The 15,131-nt window shown below is 35.0% G+C and overlaps 1 protein-coding gene across 5 annotated transcripts in view; it reads left to right on the forward strand.

Annotated features, from left to right (window-relative positions):
* Positions 1–15,131, forward strand: part of FSD1L (fibronectin type III and SPRY domain containing 1 like) — a 58,697-nt gene that overhangs the window by 14,501 nt on the left and 29,065 nt on the right. For 4 of the 5 annotated variants that reach the window (XM_045840717.1, XM_045840718.1, XM_045840719.1 and 1 more), the window contains exons 5-8: positions 4,157–4,179; positions 8,562–8,683; positions 13,094–13,303; positions 15,013–15,111. In XM_045840717.1, coding sequence (XP_045696673.1) covers positions 4,157–4,179; positions 8,562–8,683; positions 13,094–13,303; positions 15,013–15,111 — 454 coding nt within the window. The remainder of the gene's footprint in view (positions 1–4,156; positions 4,180–8,561; positions 8,684–13,093; positions 13,304–15,012; positions 15,112–15,131) is intronic. The other variant, XM_045840721.1, reaches the window with a different exon arrangement.

A 15,131-nucleotide genomic window follows, 5' to 3' on the forward strand; every position in this document is an offset into this window, starting at 1 on the left:
GAATCAACCAGTATGCAGATGCAGTGCTTTTTTTTTTTTTTTTTTTTGCAAGTTGGTAGTTTTGCCTAAGGAAAGTAGCATTTTGAAACTATCTCTTTCCACTCTCTGTGATTAAGTCCCTTTCATTTACCAAGTTATGCCCTTAATATGTTACTTTTGGGGTAAGGGTAGACATCTCAATTATATATTGAAAAAGTATTAAATATTTGCCCCTTACGCATTTTCAGGTTATCTCAGGAAACATTACAAAGTTATCTGTCCCAAATCTAGTAGGAAAATTTGAAGTATAAACAATGTGAACATGTAGACAAGACTTGAAAAAGTTCTGTGTTGTGTGGCATTCAGATTTTTCCTAAGAACTTTATTGGGCTTTACTGCAAATGAAAATAAAGATAAATCCTCTCAGGCAAATGTCAGTTTTGACATCTAGCTTTTGCTAGATTCATTCTTTTAGCAGAATTAGGATATTTTTCTATCAGCAATTATCATTCAAAAACAGAGATATTCTTATTTTCATTGCTACTTATCAGCGCTCTCTGATTTTAACTCATTATTTGCTATCTCTTTCTCCATTTCAGCCTGTATTTCAGAAAATTGGGCTGTTAAAATGTTTAATTCATTTTGGATAATTTAAAAAAGTTATTATATACTAAGATGGCTTAGGATGGACTTCTAGGGTTTAAAGATACCTTAGTGCTTCTCATTTTGTAGATCTCTGAGTCCTAAAAGAGCTAAGTGTCTTGCTCATTGATGTGATTGGCTGAAATGCAGATCTCTCATACTTTGGTCATTGTTCCTTATTTTTTTATGACAAATTTCAAAATTTCTACTGATTGGGAAGAAACTTGGAAATTTCAAATTTTATTCTATTTGGGAAAATGATTGGTTGAATACATTAAGCAGGATCTAAAATTATTTTTTATTCCCTTTTTAACTGTGTCTAGAAAATCCTATTCAATTTAGCTGCTCCATAAATAGAATTGTGTTAGAGTACTTTGCTTTTAACATCTTTATGTTAAAGGAGAGAAAATTAAGATATTAAAAAGGGATATAGAAACAGTAAGATCTTTACCTTCAAAGGGCTGGATGAAGTCACAGAAGAAAGTAGTTTCTATATCCACTCATTGCAGTCAAGAGACTGGAAAAAGTTCTGGTTTAACTTCTTTATATTTAATTGGTAGTTATGAAGAACCATTTGTGGTTACTACTATTAATATATTGTACTCTGACACAATTCTGTTTAGGGAAGTTTGATTTTAGGTGGCAGGTTCCTAGAACTGATAAAATAAAGGATCAGAATTGTAAGATTTATTTTTAAAACAATTAACTGAGAGATGGAGGAATGGAATAAGAGAGAAAGGAGATACCTTTGATATGAAAAGAGGGAATGATGTGTTGGCAAACAATATTTCACTGGAAGATTGGAATAGCAATAGTGATCAAAATTGAAATAGGGAATGATGTGTTGGCAATAGTGCTCAAAATTGAAATTGAAATAGTGATCAAAATTGAAAGTCATGTTGAGCAAAGTAACGTAACTAATAATTCTTGAAGGCTTTCCAGTAATATTTAGTACCATAACCTAAAAATCTAAGCATTCATTGAAGCCTCTTCATAACTCACTAAGTGGAATTACGTAGTTGCAAATAAATGTATTGGAGACAGAGCCATGGTGAATGATGGGATCAGTTGGTACTTATTAAGCAGAGATGTTTAAATGACAAAACACATCCCAGTTGAATTTGAAACTTAGAGGAGTCAAGCAACATTGTAATGTGTGCCTTTGGGGCAGCTTTCTATGTGGGGAGAAGAAATTCCAGAAAAATAAAATTAAACAACTTATTATCCAATTCAAGACATTTTTTGAAATTGGGCCCTTTTAGAGAAATATTTGCAGCATTTGAGACGTTTCTACCCTTTATCATTGCACAGAATAACTTTTTCAATCCCTCTTGCATTTTCACAGTGTATGTGCTATACAATTTGAACCTAATGAAGGTGAACCAGAGTCTCCAGTTTTACCAAATGGGCATATTTACATATGTACACGGGACAGCATTTTTTCCTAAGTTATATATTTTTAATCTACTCACCTTCTGGTTTCTCACAAATAGCCGAACACATTAAATAATAACATTAAAGCTTTATATGCATATGTATGTGTGGACACTTGCACACACTAAAAATGGCACCTTACTAAATTAACACTAGATACAAAATTGAATAATTATGGTCAGTTTACAGAAAAGTAATGGTCTTTATAATGTGGGGTTATTTGAGAGTCACTGGTTAGTAATATTCCTCTAATCTAAAGTTCTAAACCAGTTGGGAAATAGATAAAACAATAAAGCTGGTAAGAGGCCAAATACTGATAAAATGATATTAGGGAATTTGGCTTATATCAATGAGCAAGCTTCCTAATATTGAATCCTGGAATCACACAGATTTACCCACCCAGGTGTGGTCCATACTCAGCTCCCTCAGGTGTGTGCTGGTGGCAGGAGCTTGTCTCAGTGACACTTCCAGCATCAAGGGGAAGAACAGAATGTATGTTCTCTGTGGGCAGGCAAGCTGCCAGAAAAAGGAAGAGATGCTGAGCTACTTACTTCTAGTTTCTCCTTTCAAACTCATAATCAAATTAAGTCATATCACCTCCCCAGGAGAAAGGAGGGAACAGAGAGAGGCGAAGGGAGTAAGTAATGCTAGTGGAAGTTTCTCCATATGTAAAAAAACATCAGGTGCAGAGAAGACTCTTCTCTTCCCCTCCCTTGATACATATTAAGATGTTTGGTTTGTAATCTTACCTATAAATATGTGACAATAATAAAAAAATGTAATTGACTACTACAATATTTCTTATCCCTAGTACCCAAGTAGTGTCATGATTTAAGGAACATACTATAGATGCCACAGAGTTGGGGTGTCTGCTGCAGAATGTAGAGCTTGAAAAGCATATTTGGAAACATTAAGGACCCACATCCCTTAACAAAAAATAGAATGATTAGTATCCAAGGTCACTGGATAGTGCTGGAACTGTATAATGTGCTGATCTAAATTGCAGTTCTGTTCTCAGAAAGGTTCTTAGATCAGAATATTTTAGGGTGGGTATAAAAATGACCAATAGTAAGAACAATATTATAACTGAAGAAGAGATGCAACAGAAGCCTTGTTATATGCATTTAATATTCAATTACATTTAATAATTATCAAGTATCATTGTATACAAAGCTTTATGCTAAACACTGGGGATGGAGTGTAGTGGAAAACAGCCATGAGTTTGCATTGGTGTGTCCTTGATTGTGCTGGTCAGTGTGGGGAAAAGACTTTTGTGGGATATAAATATTATATTGCATGTAACTATAAAGGGGACAACAGTTTTTACTTGTATGTTTTATTCTTCTGTGACTGTCACCGAGTAATAGCTGTGTCCCCTTCCTAAACTTATGTTAGCATTCTCAAAAAAAAAAAAAGATCTTAGTGTAGAGTAGGTTTAAGTTGGCAGCTCCCTTGAAATCACCTGAGGGAAAGTCCCGTTGCTTGAAGTGTTTCTCTGGTTTTCCGTTGTCTGAATTTTTGCCATTAAAACTTCACTCTTTGGGGGTAAAGGATTGTAGAACTGCAGCCTCATTTTATATGTTAGCAGGCAAGCTCTGAGAGTACAAAGTATTTGCCCATTGAAAGCATAGGAAGGGAACTTGGAACAATCACTGTGAAGTGGTGAAAGACATCTCTGAAGAAAATTGGAGCACAGATTTGAAATGTGTAGGAAAACCTTCAGAATGCATAGAAATGTGTGGCCCATGAAGGAGAGTGCTTGTTCTAGTGGGAGAGTGTCAGACTGAATGAAAGTGGAGGTGTGTTGTGATCATTTTAAGGTAAGAAAAAATATTTATAGTCATCTGGTTTTAATTTGAAGTGTTAAATTTCCGTTCTTTTAAGATCATTTATATAGGATCTAGATTTTGTACTGTAGTTCTCACATCACATTTTGCAAGCTGATGCAAACTGTACAAATTTCCTATAATTTATATTTTGGTGAATATGAACTAATCTATTCCAGGATTTATGTCCTAACTTTTCTTGCATGTCACTGCCATTGAAACTTGCATGAAAAGCACTAACTGCGTTCTTTCTCTTCTCCCTGATTTGCTCCAAGGCTGCCAGACAGATCAAGGATAGGTATGGAATAAAACCTACATTTTTATTTAAGTGTTGATATTGAAGTCAGAAATGAAATTCAAGAAAAGTTTCTCAGTAGAATCTTGTTGGTTAAAATTAAAATACCTAATGGTTAAGTACAAAAAAAACCCCTCTATGTCTTCTGCATATTTTCTGGAATAAACAATATATGTATTAGCAAGATTTTTAAAAAAGTAGTTTTGACAATTATATACTTCCAAAAGAATTTCATTTCTGGTATAATATAGTTAGTTTTAGTATAGTTCTTAATTAACTATGCTAATGGATGGGGAACCAATTTGAATAATTTAAAAATATATATCCCTGGAACGCATTTTTTTGTTCTTAAATTTTATAGGCATGCCTTATTTTCTGAGAAGTCCCAGCGTTTTAAATAGTCTTCAGGAGCTAAAGCTCTCCTACTTCACTGCTCGCCTGTTTAACACCTTTGTGTTCTCATTCCATCCTGCTCCTGGTGCCGTCTCTTTCTCTTTCTAATGCCACTACTTTCTAGTTTATGGGAAGAGAAAATTAAAGAAAATAATGGAAGACTTTAGCTTAAAAGGTCTTTCTCATTGATAGAGTCAGGATTAAGAAAGGAAACTGAGCCCTCACCGGTGTGGGAGGTTCCAAAGGTCGTGGGTCTGATTCCAGGTCAGGGGACCATGACTTGGTTGAGGGTTCGGGTCCCGCTCAAGTGCCTATGAGAGAGGTCCCTGCTCCAGGTTGAGAGACAGCTGATCGATGTTTCTCTCTCTCTCTCCCTCCCTTCTCCTCTCTCTAAAATCAATAAGCATGTCCTCGGGTGAGGATAAAAAAAGAAATTGAGTACACTGAGTACTTGCCATAATGAAGACAGCAAAAGGCTTGAAGGAGCTGCTGGCAATTTTGAATTGGGTTTCCACAGAAGCGATGGCTCGGATAGGCCTGGCTTAGTCACTGACCATTGACTGTAGTGAGAGGATCACTTAGGTTTCTTCATGAGAGGATTAGGGAGCCCTCTGGGTGGCACAGCTCTTGTGATCACCACTGTGAGTCCTAGATGAAATTACCATGCATCAGGTAATTTATAAATTATTCACTATAGCGTGAAAACCAGTGCCTCCAACGTCACTCTTAGCTGAAGACTTCACTCTGTGTTTCTCTCACGGCTGTTTATTTGACTAGAGGCAAGATTATTGTGACAGTCACAGCATTTTTAGCACACCTATTAATTTTAATATTTTTCTATATTTTACAAATATTGGGATTGGTTAAAAACATGGATTATTCTTATAAACCTTGAATATAGAAAGGAGATTATGACAGTTTGAAGGTGAAAAGTATTGGTTGTTTAAGGATTGGATGCTAGGCAGTTTTTTGCAAAAGGCAGTTTTTTTGCTAAAGGTAGTTTGGGGTTGTGTATGCTGGAATTCACTGTGAGTGATCCATCTTCTGACCTGGCTAGATTATTCTTCTGTTTAGCCACCTGCTCCACTAAGTCCTGCCCTGGTCTCTGATTATCTGGATTAGAAGTCACTTCCTAATCAGGCTTTGGGCTGGCCAAAGACCATGAGAGACCTTGCAAAATCCCCCCTTGTTCTTCCTCTAGGCATCTCTATGGTTCTGTGCTTTCCAGAATTCTGTCCTTACCCCTGACATCTTTCTCTTTGTCCAGATTTGTCTTTCAGAATTTAATTTTATGATCAGTGTTCATGGCTGAATGTATTCTTCAGTGAAGCTTGATTTCTTTTCCTCTTCATCTAAGCAGTACATACTCTTGGCTCGATTTCATCAGTATCCAAGTGATCTCAGGAATCAGGGTTTTTTGTTTTTCTTTTTGCTGGGGCAAACTTCATTTGTTTTTGTTTTTGTTTTGTTTTTTGTTTTGTTTTTCAAAGCTTATACTTCTTTTTTGGACTCCACAAAAATTTTACTACACTACCTAAAGGAATATTTCTGGGTTTTGGCTTAATTTTTTAAACTTGATTTTCAGTTTCATAACATTCAGGTTTCTCTGGATATTAGTTTCATAATATCCAAGCTTCTAGAATTCCATTATTGCTATTTATTATGTAAAAATTAATATGTAGTCATAACAACAATTATTTTCACTGAGGGAAGAAAGACTTCTTCCCTTATATGAGGGTGAAAGTGGTATTTTTAAGGAAGAGTGTGTAATATACCTCAGCAAGAAATCAAATATATGGAAATGAAAGCATGGGTGAGAACTCAGTATTTACCATTTTCTGTGGCAGAAGTTTTACAGGAGGAATAGCGGGAGTGACAGGAAGCAGTACAGGCAGAAGTGAGAAGATAACACACAGCAGATCTCTGCATCTTTACAAAGCACTGGTATTGTACTTCCGGGTGCTTAGTAATGTTGGAAGGTGATTAGTTGGGGTACATTGTGGGACTTAAAGGAAGAGTATAATTAATTAGGTAGGTAGTTTGAGGTAGTTAAAAATATCCATCTGTATGTTTTGCAGTTATTTTTCTCTTTGCCTAAATAAAATGAGGTAGAGAAGTGATCCTTGTATTCAGTTTTACTATTACAACCAAACCAAGAAAGTCAGGGTGAAATCAAACATTCCTAATGACGTGGATCCTGTAATGTAATTATCTGTGGATTTGAGATTGTTAGTCTGCACTTTGGGGCACAATTGTCTAAATATAGTCAGCTTAAAAATAAAAAGTTCAGTTTTTGAAAAATTATAGCGTTGTTGTTCATCTATCTAACTTGATTTATGGAGACTGAAATTTTCATTGACTAGAAAATAAAGGTCATTATTCTTGTTTTTTAAGCTTTGATAGACTCTCCGATTGCACTTTTGGGGAACATTCTTTTTCTTTTTCTAAGGCCATAGTGATTAAATCAAGTTTGCAGTTATAGTTTCAGATTTAAATTTCCTAAAATACTTTCAGATTTTTTTTCTCAGCAGTTCAAAAAATGCATTTAAATAATCAGGTTTAGAAGCAACTAAGGAGGTGCAAACCTATTCATTGATTCTAAGGGCATTCACTAAGTACCTATCTGGGAAGAGGTCTTTCAGAGGTCTTTAAATCAAAAGATATTTGGGGCTGTAAAGAACAAAGGCTTAGGTTTTGCTCCTGACTTTTTATTGATATAATCTGAAATATTGTTACTGACAATCAGCAGCTTAAAGTAGTGTGTGAAAAATACTCAGTTCATTAAGTGTGAGAGTTCCTTTCCGTATAAATTGTTTTTCAGTATTTCAGTATAGCTCTTTCTTTTTGATAGATTAGTTAACTTTGTTGCTAAATAAAGTGATTACTTTCCTAGTTTTAAAATGAAATAAAGTAACTGAATGTAGCAACAGTTAGACATTTTCCATCTCAAAATAACTGAATACCACTGATCTCTAGGGTAGATTTGGCAGATCTGAATGACTAGGCCTGGTATTTATTCTCTTTGGTTTGCCTGCTCTGTTTACTTCCTCTCCCAAGTTGTGTACCAGGAGTACGGCATTTGTGAATATCACCGTTGTGTCATTCTTTGACGGAAGATAATAAGGGGGAGGTATTTTGTGATTCTTGTGGAAATTTACTGTAATATGAAAAACTGAAATTGGAGCTAAAATGACAAATTAGTAGAACATGATAATTTCCTTTCTTCCCAGCTTGAATTGACAGAACAATTTCCCCATACCGTGCGTGGGTAAAATTAAGTCTGGTATGGCTTCTTTTTTGTGTGTGTGTTTGTTTTTTATATCATATTTATCTAATACATATTTATTGAACTCCTGTTATTTCTGTGGCATGTGGTTTCACAGAGCTGTTCCTCCTGTATCCTTCCATGTAGCTGATGTGGATACATCAGAGGGACACCTTCTAGTGATTTCACTTCTCTCCTTTCTCATCCACGGCCTGTCTTTAGCAGCTACCAGGCTACACAGTATTTGGTCAGTATACCTCTGCTCTGACTTGAGGACACATGGAGCAGCTGTCACTCCTAGGGAGAGCGTTTGAGTCAGGGTGTACGTACAGTTCAGTATTTGGCATGTGAAAGGGAGTGAGGCTGGCATCAGGAAGTTGGTGAGACTGAGTGTACAGAGGTTTAGATGGCTGTTGGGTCTGTTAAAGATGATTTATGCTGAATGTTTGTCTCTTGTGATACTTGTTGTATTTGTATGCATTTTTATAAAACTGGCTGGAAGAAAGTTCCTTAAAGTTATCTTAAATGTCTTTAAATTTAAAAACATTTTACAGTTTTTAATTAGTTAATTTTCAAAGACTAAGCAAATTTCTATTTAGTTCTGTTATCTCTGATGTAGTTTCTGAAATCACTAGAGTGAAATAATTTCTCTCTTTTCATTTTATAAATTAAATATATGATACTTCCCATTCTTTTAGTTTTAAAAGTATGTTTGTGTTTGCCGTAGAGTAACAATGGCTTCAGCCTTTCGCCTTTCATTGAAACCAAAGGTCAGTGACAACATGACTCATTTAATGGTGGATTTTTCTCAGGAAAGACAGATGTTGCAAACTTTGAAGTTTTTGCCAGGTAAGTAAGTACAGATATTATATGTAAATTTATATATAAAAATATTTTTTCTGCAAGATTTTTCTGCATGAACATTGGAATATAAATATTAAAGAAATATACTATGATTTTTTTTCTTCTTTCTGCTAAGGAATGCTTAAGTGTACAGGTCTTTATTGTTAGAAAACTGTTTTACTGGTATGTAAATGACATTTTTAAAAATGCCATTCAGGGACATATTTTATCATCCGTTTGACAGAAGCAGTTCACCACAATGGTTAATACTGGGTCCTACACCCATACTTCTTTGATTTAAATCTTGGCTGCCACTTACTTGCTGTGTGACCTTGAACAAGTAATTTAACTTTGCCTCATTTTCTTCGCCTTTAAAATGTGATGTCATCCTTGCAGGGTTTTTATAGGGATTAAATGAATTGAAATCTCTAAAGCACTTGAAATGGTACCTGTCACACAGTTAATGCTCAATGAATGTTAGTGCTGTCGTTACCATTACTGCTGTGGTTGCTGGTGGTGCAGATGGAATTTTATTTTCAGTAATAATGGTAACATTGGTTTATCAGAGTATTCGTATGATGCTATTTCAGTAGCCAAAACCATTTGAAACTGAGTCCCAAATGATTTGTCCACATGTGTGAAAGAGCCAATTAAAGACCTTTTAGTCAGTGGTGTTCTCTGTTTAGCTAGCATCAAGGAGTGCTGCGTTGATAGCTAAGACAGTTTGGATGTGGTGATGTGAGGGATCAGGCAATCTCTTGAAGTGAAGTGTTTTACTTAAACAGCTGCTTAATTAGAAGTGGATTTCAGTTTTTAGAGATTAGCCATTTTTGAATAGAGAACGTTGATGATAATGAAACCATTCTTCTCAGAATACTTTGTAGGAGATTTAAAATGTGATTGGGAAGGTGAGGTTAGTAGCCATGAAACTAATGGAACTAGTAAGGGTAGCACAAGTGAAGTATTACTTGTGTCATATAGACCAGAAGTTCTAGAGGACTTAAAAGAAGGATAGACAAGAGAAGGAACTGTAGTTGTAGGGGAAGAAAGCATACTTGTCAGTGGAAATCACCTGTAAATTGGCCTTTCAGAATCACCAACCATTATGTTATCATCCACACCATTTCTGATTTTAGAGCAGTCAGGAGTGGTAGATTGTGAATGTACATGAGTTCTTTTTCTTTTTTTTTTAAAGTAATCTCACCATTCCTTTCTCTTGAGTTTTCAGTAATGTCTTAACAGACCAAGGCCGTGCCTACTGTACAGTCAAGTAGATTGCATGTACACTTAGGGTTTCTTTTGGAACACTGTTAAGACAGTCTGAAGGAATAAGGTATAATTAAAAAAAAACTCCTTTTAGGGAGGAGTTTCATCCCTCAGGAAAAGCTTAATAGATTGCTTAGTTTATAAAGATAAATTTATATTACCAATTTTTAATGTTCTGTTCTAGCATAAAAATTTCCTATAAGATGCGGTTAGATTAAATAAAAAATGAATTCCTTTATCCCTTAGTAAATTTTTCCATAGATACTACAAAAATCAACTCTACCCTGTCTTATATATAGTACATGAATTGTGGACTTAGATCTGAGTCTGAAAAGTGCAAATGATACTGATGGATAATTGCAAAGTCATTTTCTTCTACTTTAAAAGCCATTTTTAAAAATACATTAAAACAGAGTTTATATTCTTCCACAGAAGAATTCTTTATTTTCTTTCTTTTTTAAAAAAAATCCTCATGGAGGATATGCTTAGAGAGAGAGAGGAAAGGGAGGGGAGAGGGGAAAGAAAGAGAGAGAAACATCACTTAGTTGCCTCCCGCATGCACCCCACTGGGGATCAAACTCACAACCTAGGTATGTGCTGTGACCAGGGATCAAACCTGCAAACTTCTGGTGCACACGAACAACTGAGCCACTCAGGGCAAGAGAAGAAAGAGATTTCTTCATTTCCTAAGTCATGTAATATTTTTATACGAAATTTTACTGCTTTTCATCTTCCCATCAAGTTTTTTATCCCTTATTTAATGAATTCTTTCTTCTGTATAGAATCTTGAGTGAAGTTCTGACATATATTAGATTTAAGTCAACCTTAATTTGACATGTCACTCTTAAATTACTAAATTTTCCTTTTTCCTCCCAAGTATCACCATTTTCTTGAATTCTTATTTTCAGTTTTACCTTGGTTACTACTTTCAGCAGTTTGCTCTCTTTTGCGGGCCACTATTTACAGGAAAGAAGGATATGCTTGCTAGTACATTCTTACTGGTATGGTGGCTGACTCGAGATGCATAGAGCAGGGAGTTAGCCAGACCCACTTGCAAATTAAGTGACTCTCTTTTTACCAGGCTCTTGGTACTTTTAGTACAGGTTTTTGACTTGACAAAATTATAAAATTACTATATGTCAAATAGGCATTTACATTTCCTCACATGTAGGCAACACAGAGCATTTTAAATTGTGAATGTCTGTGTTCTGTTGTCTTGGCAATGAATAGTAGTCTGAATTGCTTATGTTCCAGAATAGAGACTAGTATCTGTTAGGTATTATAGGGACAAAAACTCCATAAGACAGATGAAGGGAATTAATTATAATGACAAATGATAAATACTACTTTGGTTGTCTGTGGTCTTACTGATAAGGTATATCAGATTCCAAACGTTTATTGTACAATGGCACACATACAAGAGTTGAACTTTGGAGACTATAGTTAGTGGAGATCAGTTGTTCCACTTCTCTTCCTCCTGCCCTTTCTTACTAGTTAGGCTTGAAGATTTAACATTTATACCAAATTCCTTTCATCTCCATCTCGATTTTTTTATCCGAGACATTTACTTTATTTGTTATCTCACTTTGCTTTCTCCATTTTAACTTTTGTATATAATTTCTTTGTTGTGATTGCAGTTTTTTAAATTAATGCTTTGTTTTTAAAAGCAGGATTATGTTTATGGAAAATAGAGCAGATAATACAGAGAGTTACCTATACTTTCTTCCTCCCCACATGTAATTTCCCCTATTAGTAATATCCTGCATGAGTATGGTACATTTGTTACAGTTGATGAACCGATATTGATACATGATTATTAACTAAAGCCCATAGTTTACATTAGAGTCCACTTTTTGTGTCATACAATTCTGTGGGTTTTGAAAAATGCATAATGTCGTGTATCCACCGTAACGTCATTCAGAAGAGTTTCACTGCCCTAAAACGCCCCTGTACTCTGTCAGTTCATCCCTCGTGTCCTGCAGCCTTGCTGGGATCTCCTTCTAGTTTCAGGAATTTTTTCGTTGATTCTTTGGGATTTTCTCCAAGGATAATTATGTCATCAGTGAACAAAGGAAGTTTCATTTCTTCCCTTCCAATTTGGGTACCTTCTACTTCCTTTTTTGTCTTAACTGAATTTGGCTAGAGCTTCCAGTACAGTGTTGACTGGGCGTGGCCAGGGGACATCCTTGCCCTGGAGGAGAAATACCTAGTTTCTCAACATTAAGTATGATGATAACTATAGATTTTTTTGTGTGTGTTCTTTATCAAGTAAAGCCCCCCTCTATTTCTAGTTTGCTGAGAATTTTTTGTCATGAATGTTTGGATTTGTCAAATGTTTTTCCTCTGTTTGTTGATACGATCATAGGTTTTTCTTCTGATGTGACAGATTACATTAATTGACTTAAAATGTTGAACCACCCTTGCATCCTTGGAGTAAATCTTTTAAAACTCTCTTTTTTTAGTGACAAAATGTTTAAATACAATGCCTGCACAGTTTTACACATTTCAGACACATCTGTATCACTGGAGGACCACGTGCTTCAGTTAGCCTGTTGTTACATGAATGAAATTCTGTTAATGTTGAGAAGCTATGGAAAAACCTCTTCTATCGAAAAGGAATTGATTAATGTTCACATGTTTGTGGCTCATTTATCCCATTCTACTGACTCATAGAAGTCTTTGAAGAAACACTTTAAAATTCTTAAGTATTTTAGGGAGTACTTGGGGTGTTCAGTTATGTTTAGTGCTGAAACAATTATTTTATAAATGAGATTTAAAAATAGATTGAAAATAACTTGAATTATTTAAGTTATTGGATTAAAAGCAAGTTATTCTATTTTTAAAATAGATTAAAAGTACATGTTGAGAAGTAACAAGTCATTCTTGATTCTTTATTAGCATGTTTGAATTGCTTTTTTGCTAACTAGGATTTTAAAAACTTTGAGTAAGTCTGCTAAGAAACTTTGAAACATGAATTTTAAACAGAGCTTTAATCAGAAAAACAGTTATTTTGTATTTATAGGATACCCCTTCTCTTAGCCTGATTCAATTGAATAGTTCAAAAGCAACATGATAGTTTGAATGACAAACATAAATATTGAGTTAGTATTATAATAAAAGAGAAATGAGGCTTTTTTTTTTCCCCTTCAGTCCCCAAAGCTCCGGAGATAGATCCAGTAGAGTGTTTGGTGGCTGACAACTCTGTAACAGTGGCTTGGAGAATGCCAGAAGAAGATAACAAGATCGATCATTTCATACTGGAATATAGGAAAACCAATTTTGATGGACTTCCCCGTGTAAAGGATGAGCGATGCTGGGAGATAGTCGATAATATTAAGGGGACTGAATATACACTATCAGGTAAAATGACTGCATTTCATGAATCTTTCTCAGAAAATAAATATAGTTGTGAAAATATTTTGTGTTACTTTAAAAAATAATATAAAGTTTTTTCAGCCAAGTGACTTTTTTAATCCTCACCTGAAGATATATTTATTAATTTTTAGAGAGAAAAACAGGGGCGGGGGCATAGTGAGAGAAAGCACTGACGTAAGAAACATCAGTCTGTTGCCTCCTGTGCATACCTGAGTGGGGATCGAACCTGCAGCCTAGGTATGTGCCCTGACCAGGAATCAAACCCACAGCCTTTTGGTGTAGTATGGGATGATGCTGCAACCAACTGAGCCACCTGGCCAGGGTGCGAAGCAATTTTTTATATATTCATTATAAAAATGAATTCCTTTTAAAATACCAAGAAAACCTTAATTTAAATTACTTCTGAATTTTTGCAACCTGGTAAAACAATGTATGTAGAACAGACATGAAGGGATGTTCTGGAAATAATATTTTAGAATAACATTTAACTGTTATGTTGCTTTTTTAAATTTACCTTTTTATTACATTTATTGGAGTGACACTGATTAACAAAATTATACAGGTTTCAAGTGAGTAGTTCCACAACACATCATCTGTGCACTCACTGTATTATGTGTTCACCACCCCAAGTCGAGTCTCTTTCCGTAACCATTTATCCCCCCTTACCTAACAACAAAAAAGCTGGCAATTTTTAGATATAGACATTTTCCCACAAATATTGTTGCCTTTTCTCTTTTATGATTAGCTTCACAGTAATACTTAAAAAGTAGAACTGTGACTTGGAATTAGAAATTTGTTTGTTGGTCTCTTGAAAGTCTTTAAAAGATATCTCTATAAATAGGGGACTTTGGGTATTTGAAATGGTTGAATGTTCCCTGAGTTGTTAAACCCTTCTTACATATGATCAGTAATATTATTAACTTTATCATTGTTGAGCACTTACCAGTTGCCAGGAGCTGGGCTAAAATGTATTCCACAATACATCTCACTTAATATTTACAGTTACAAGGTAGGTTTTATTATTTTCTGTTTTACAGATTCAGACATGTGGCTCTGTCATGTTGAAAGTCCCATAGCTAATAAATTTTGGAGTGTTTTAATCTAGACATGACTAACTTCAGAGTTTTGGTATTAATCCCTGTGTTTCACTTTCGCTTTAAATTTACTTTTCACATAGAAAGACAATTTTTCATAAATATAAAAATTCCTTAGGGTGTCTACTTTGAGAAATTGAATATGTTATTTTAAACTGCAGCAACTTTTTGAATGAAACATTACTTTTCACAAGGCTCATAGGAGCTTTTTGTCATGAGGTTCTAAAAAAACCTCATCCATAAACTGTATAATTTATTTCTTTTGAAGAAAATAATAGATTAGTCATGATTCCTCTTATTTTAGGCATTATTACCATTTCAACATAAATTTAAAAATTTTTTTTATTGTTATTCTATTGCAGTTGGCTTAGCGCCCCCTAGCCCACCTTGCTCTCCTCTGCCCAGCCCACTCCCTGCTCCCACAGTCAGGCCCAAACTGTTGTCCGTGTCTCTGGGTCACTTACACATTCAGCATAACTTTATATTCTCTCTGAGTGCAGAGAGAGTTCCAAAGAGGGGAAAAGGTCTGTTTTAAGGTTCGTATTCATACTTTCAGGGTACTTTACTTTTCATGTCTGAAAACCATTTTCATTTTTTCAGGCTTAAGGTTCGATTCAAAGTATATGAATTTCAGAGTGCGAGCTTGTAACAAAGCTGTGGCTGGAGAGTGTTCTGACCCCGTGACTCTAGAGACCAAAGGTAAGATCAGTAGCTGTTTA

The sequence above is a fragment of the Phyllostomus hastatus genome, unplaced genomic scaffold (assembly GCF_019186645.2).
Source record: "Phyllostomus hastatus isolate PE091 unplaced genomic scaffold, TTU_PhHast_1.1 phas_contig_34, whole genome shotgun sequence".
Lineage (NCBI taxonomy): Eukaryota > Metazoa > Chordata > Mammalia > Chiroptera > Phyllostomidae > Phyllostomus > Phyllostomus hastatus.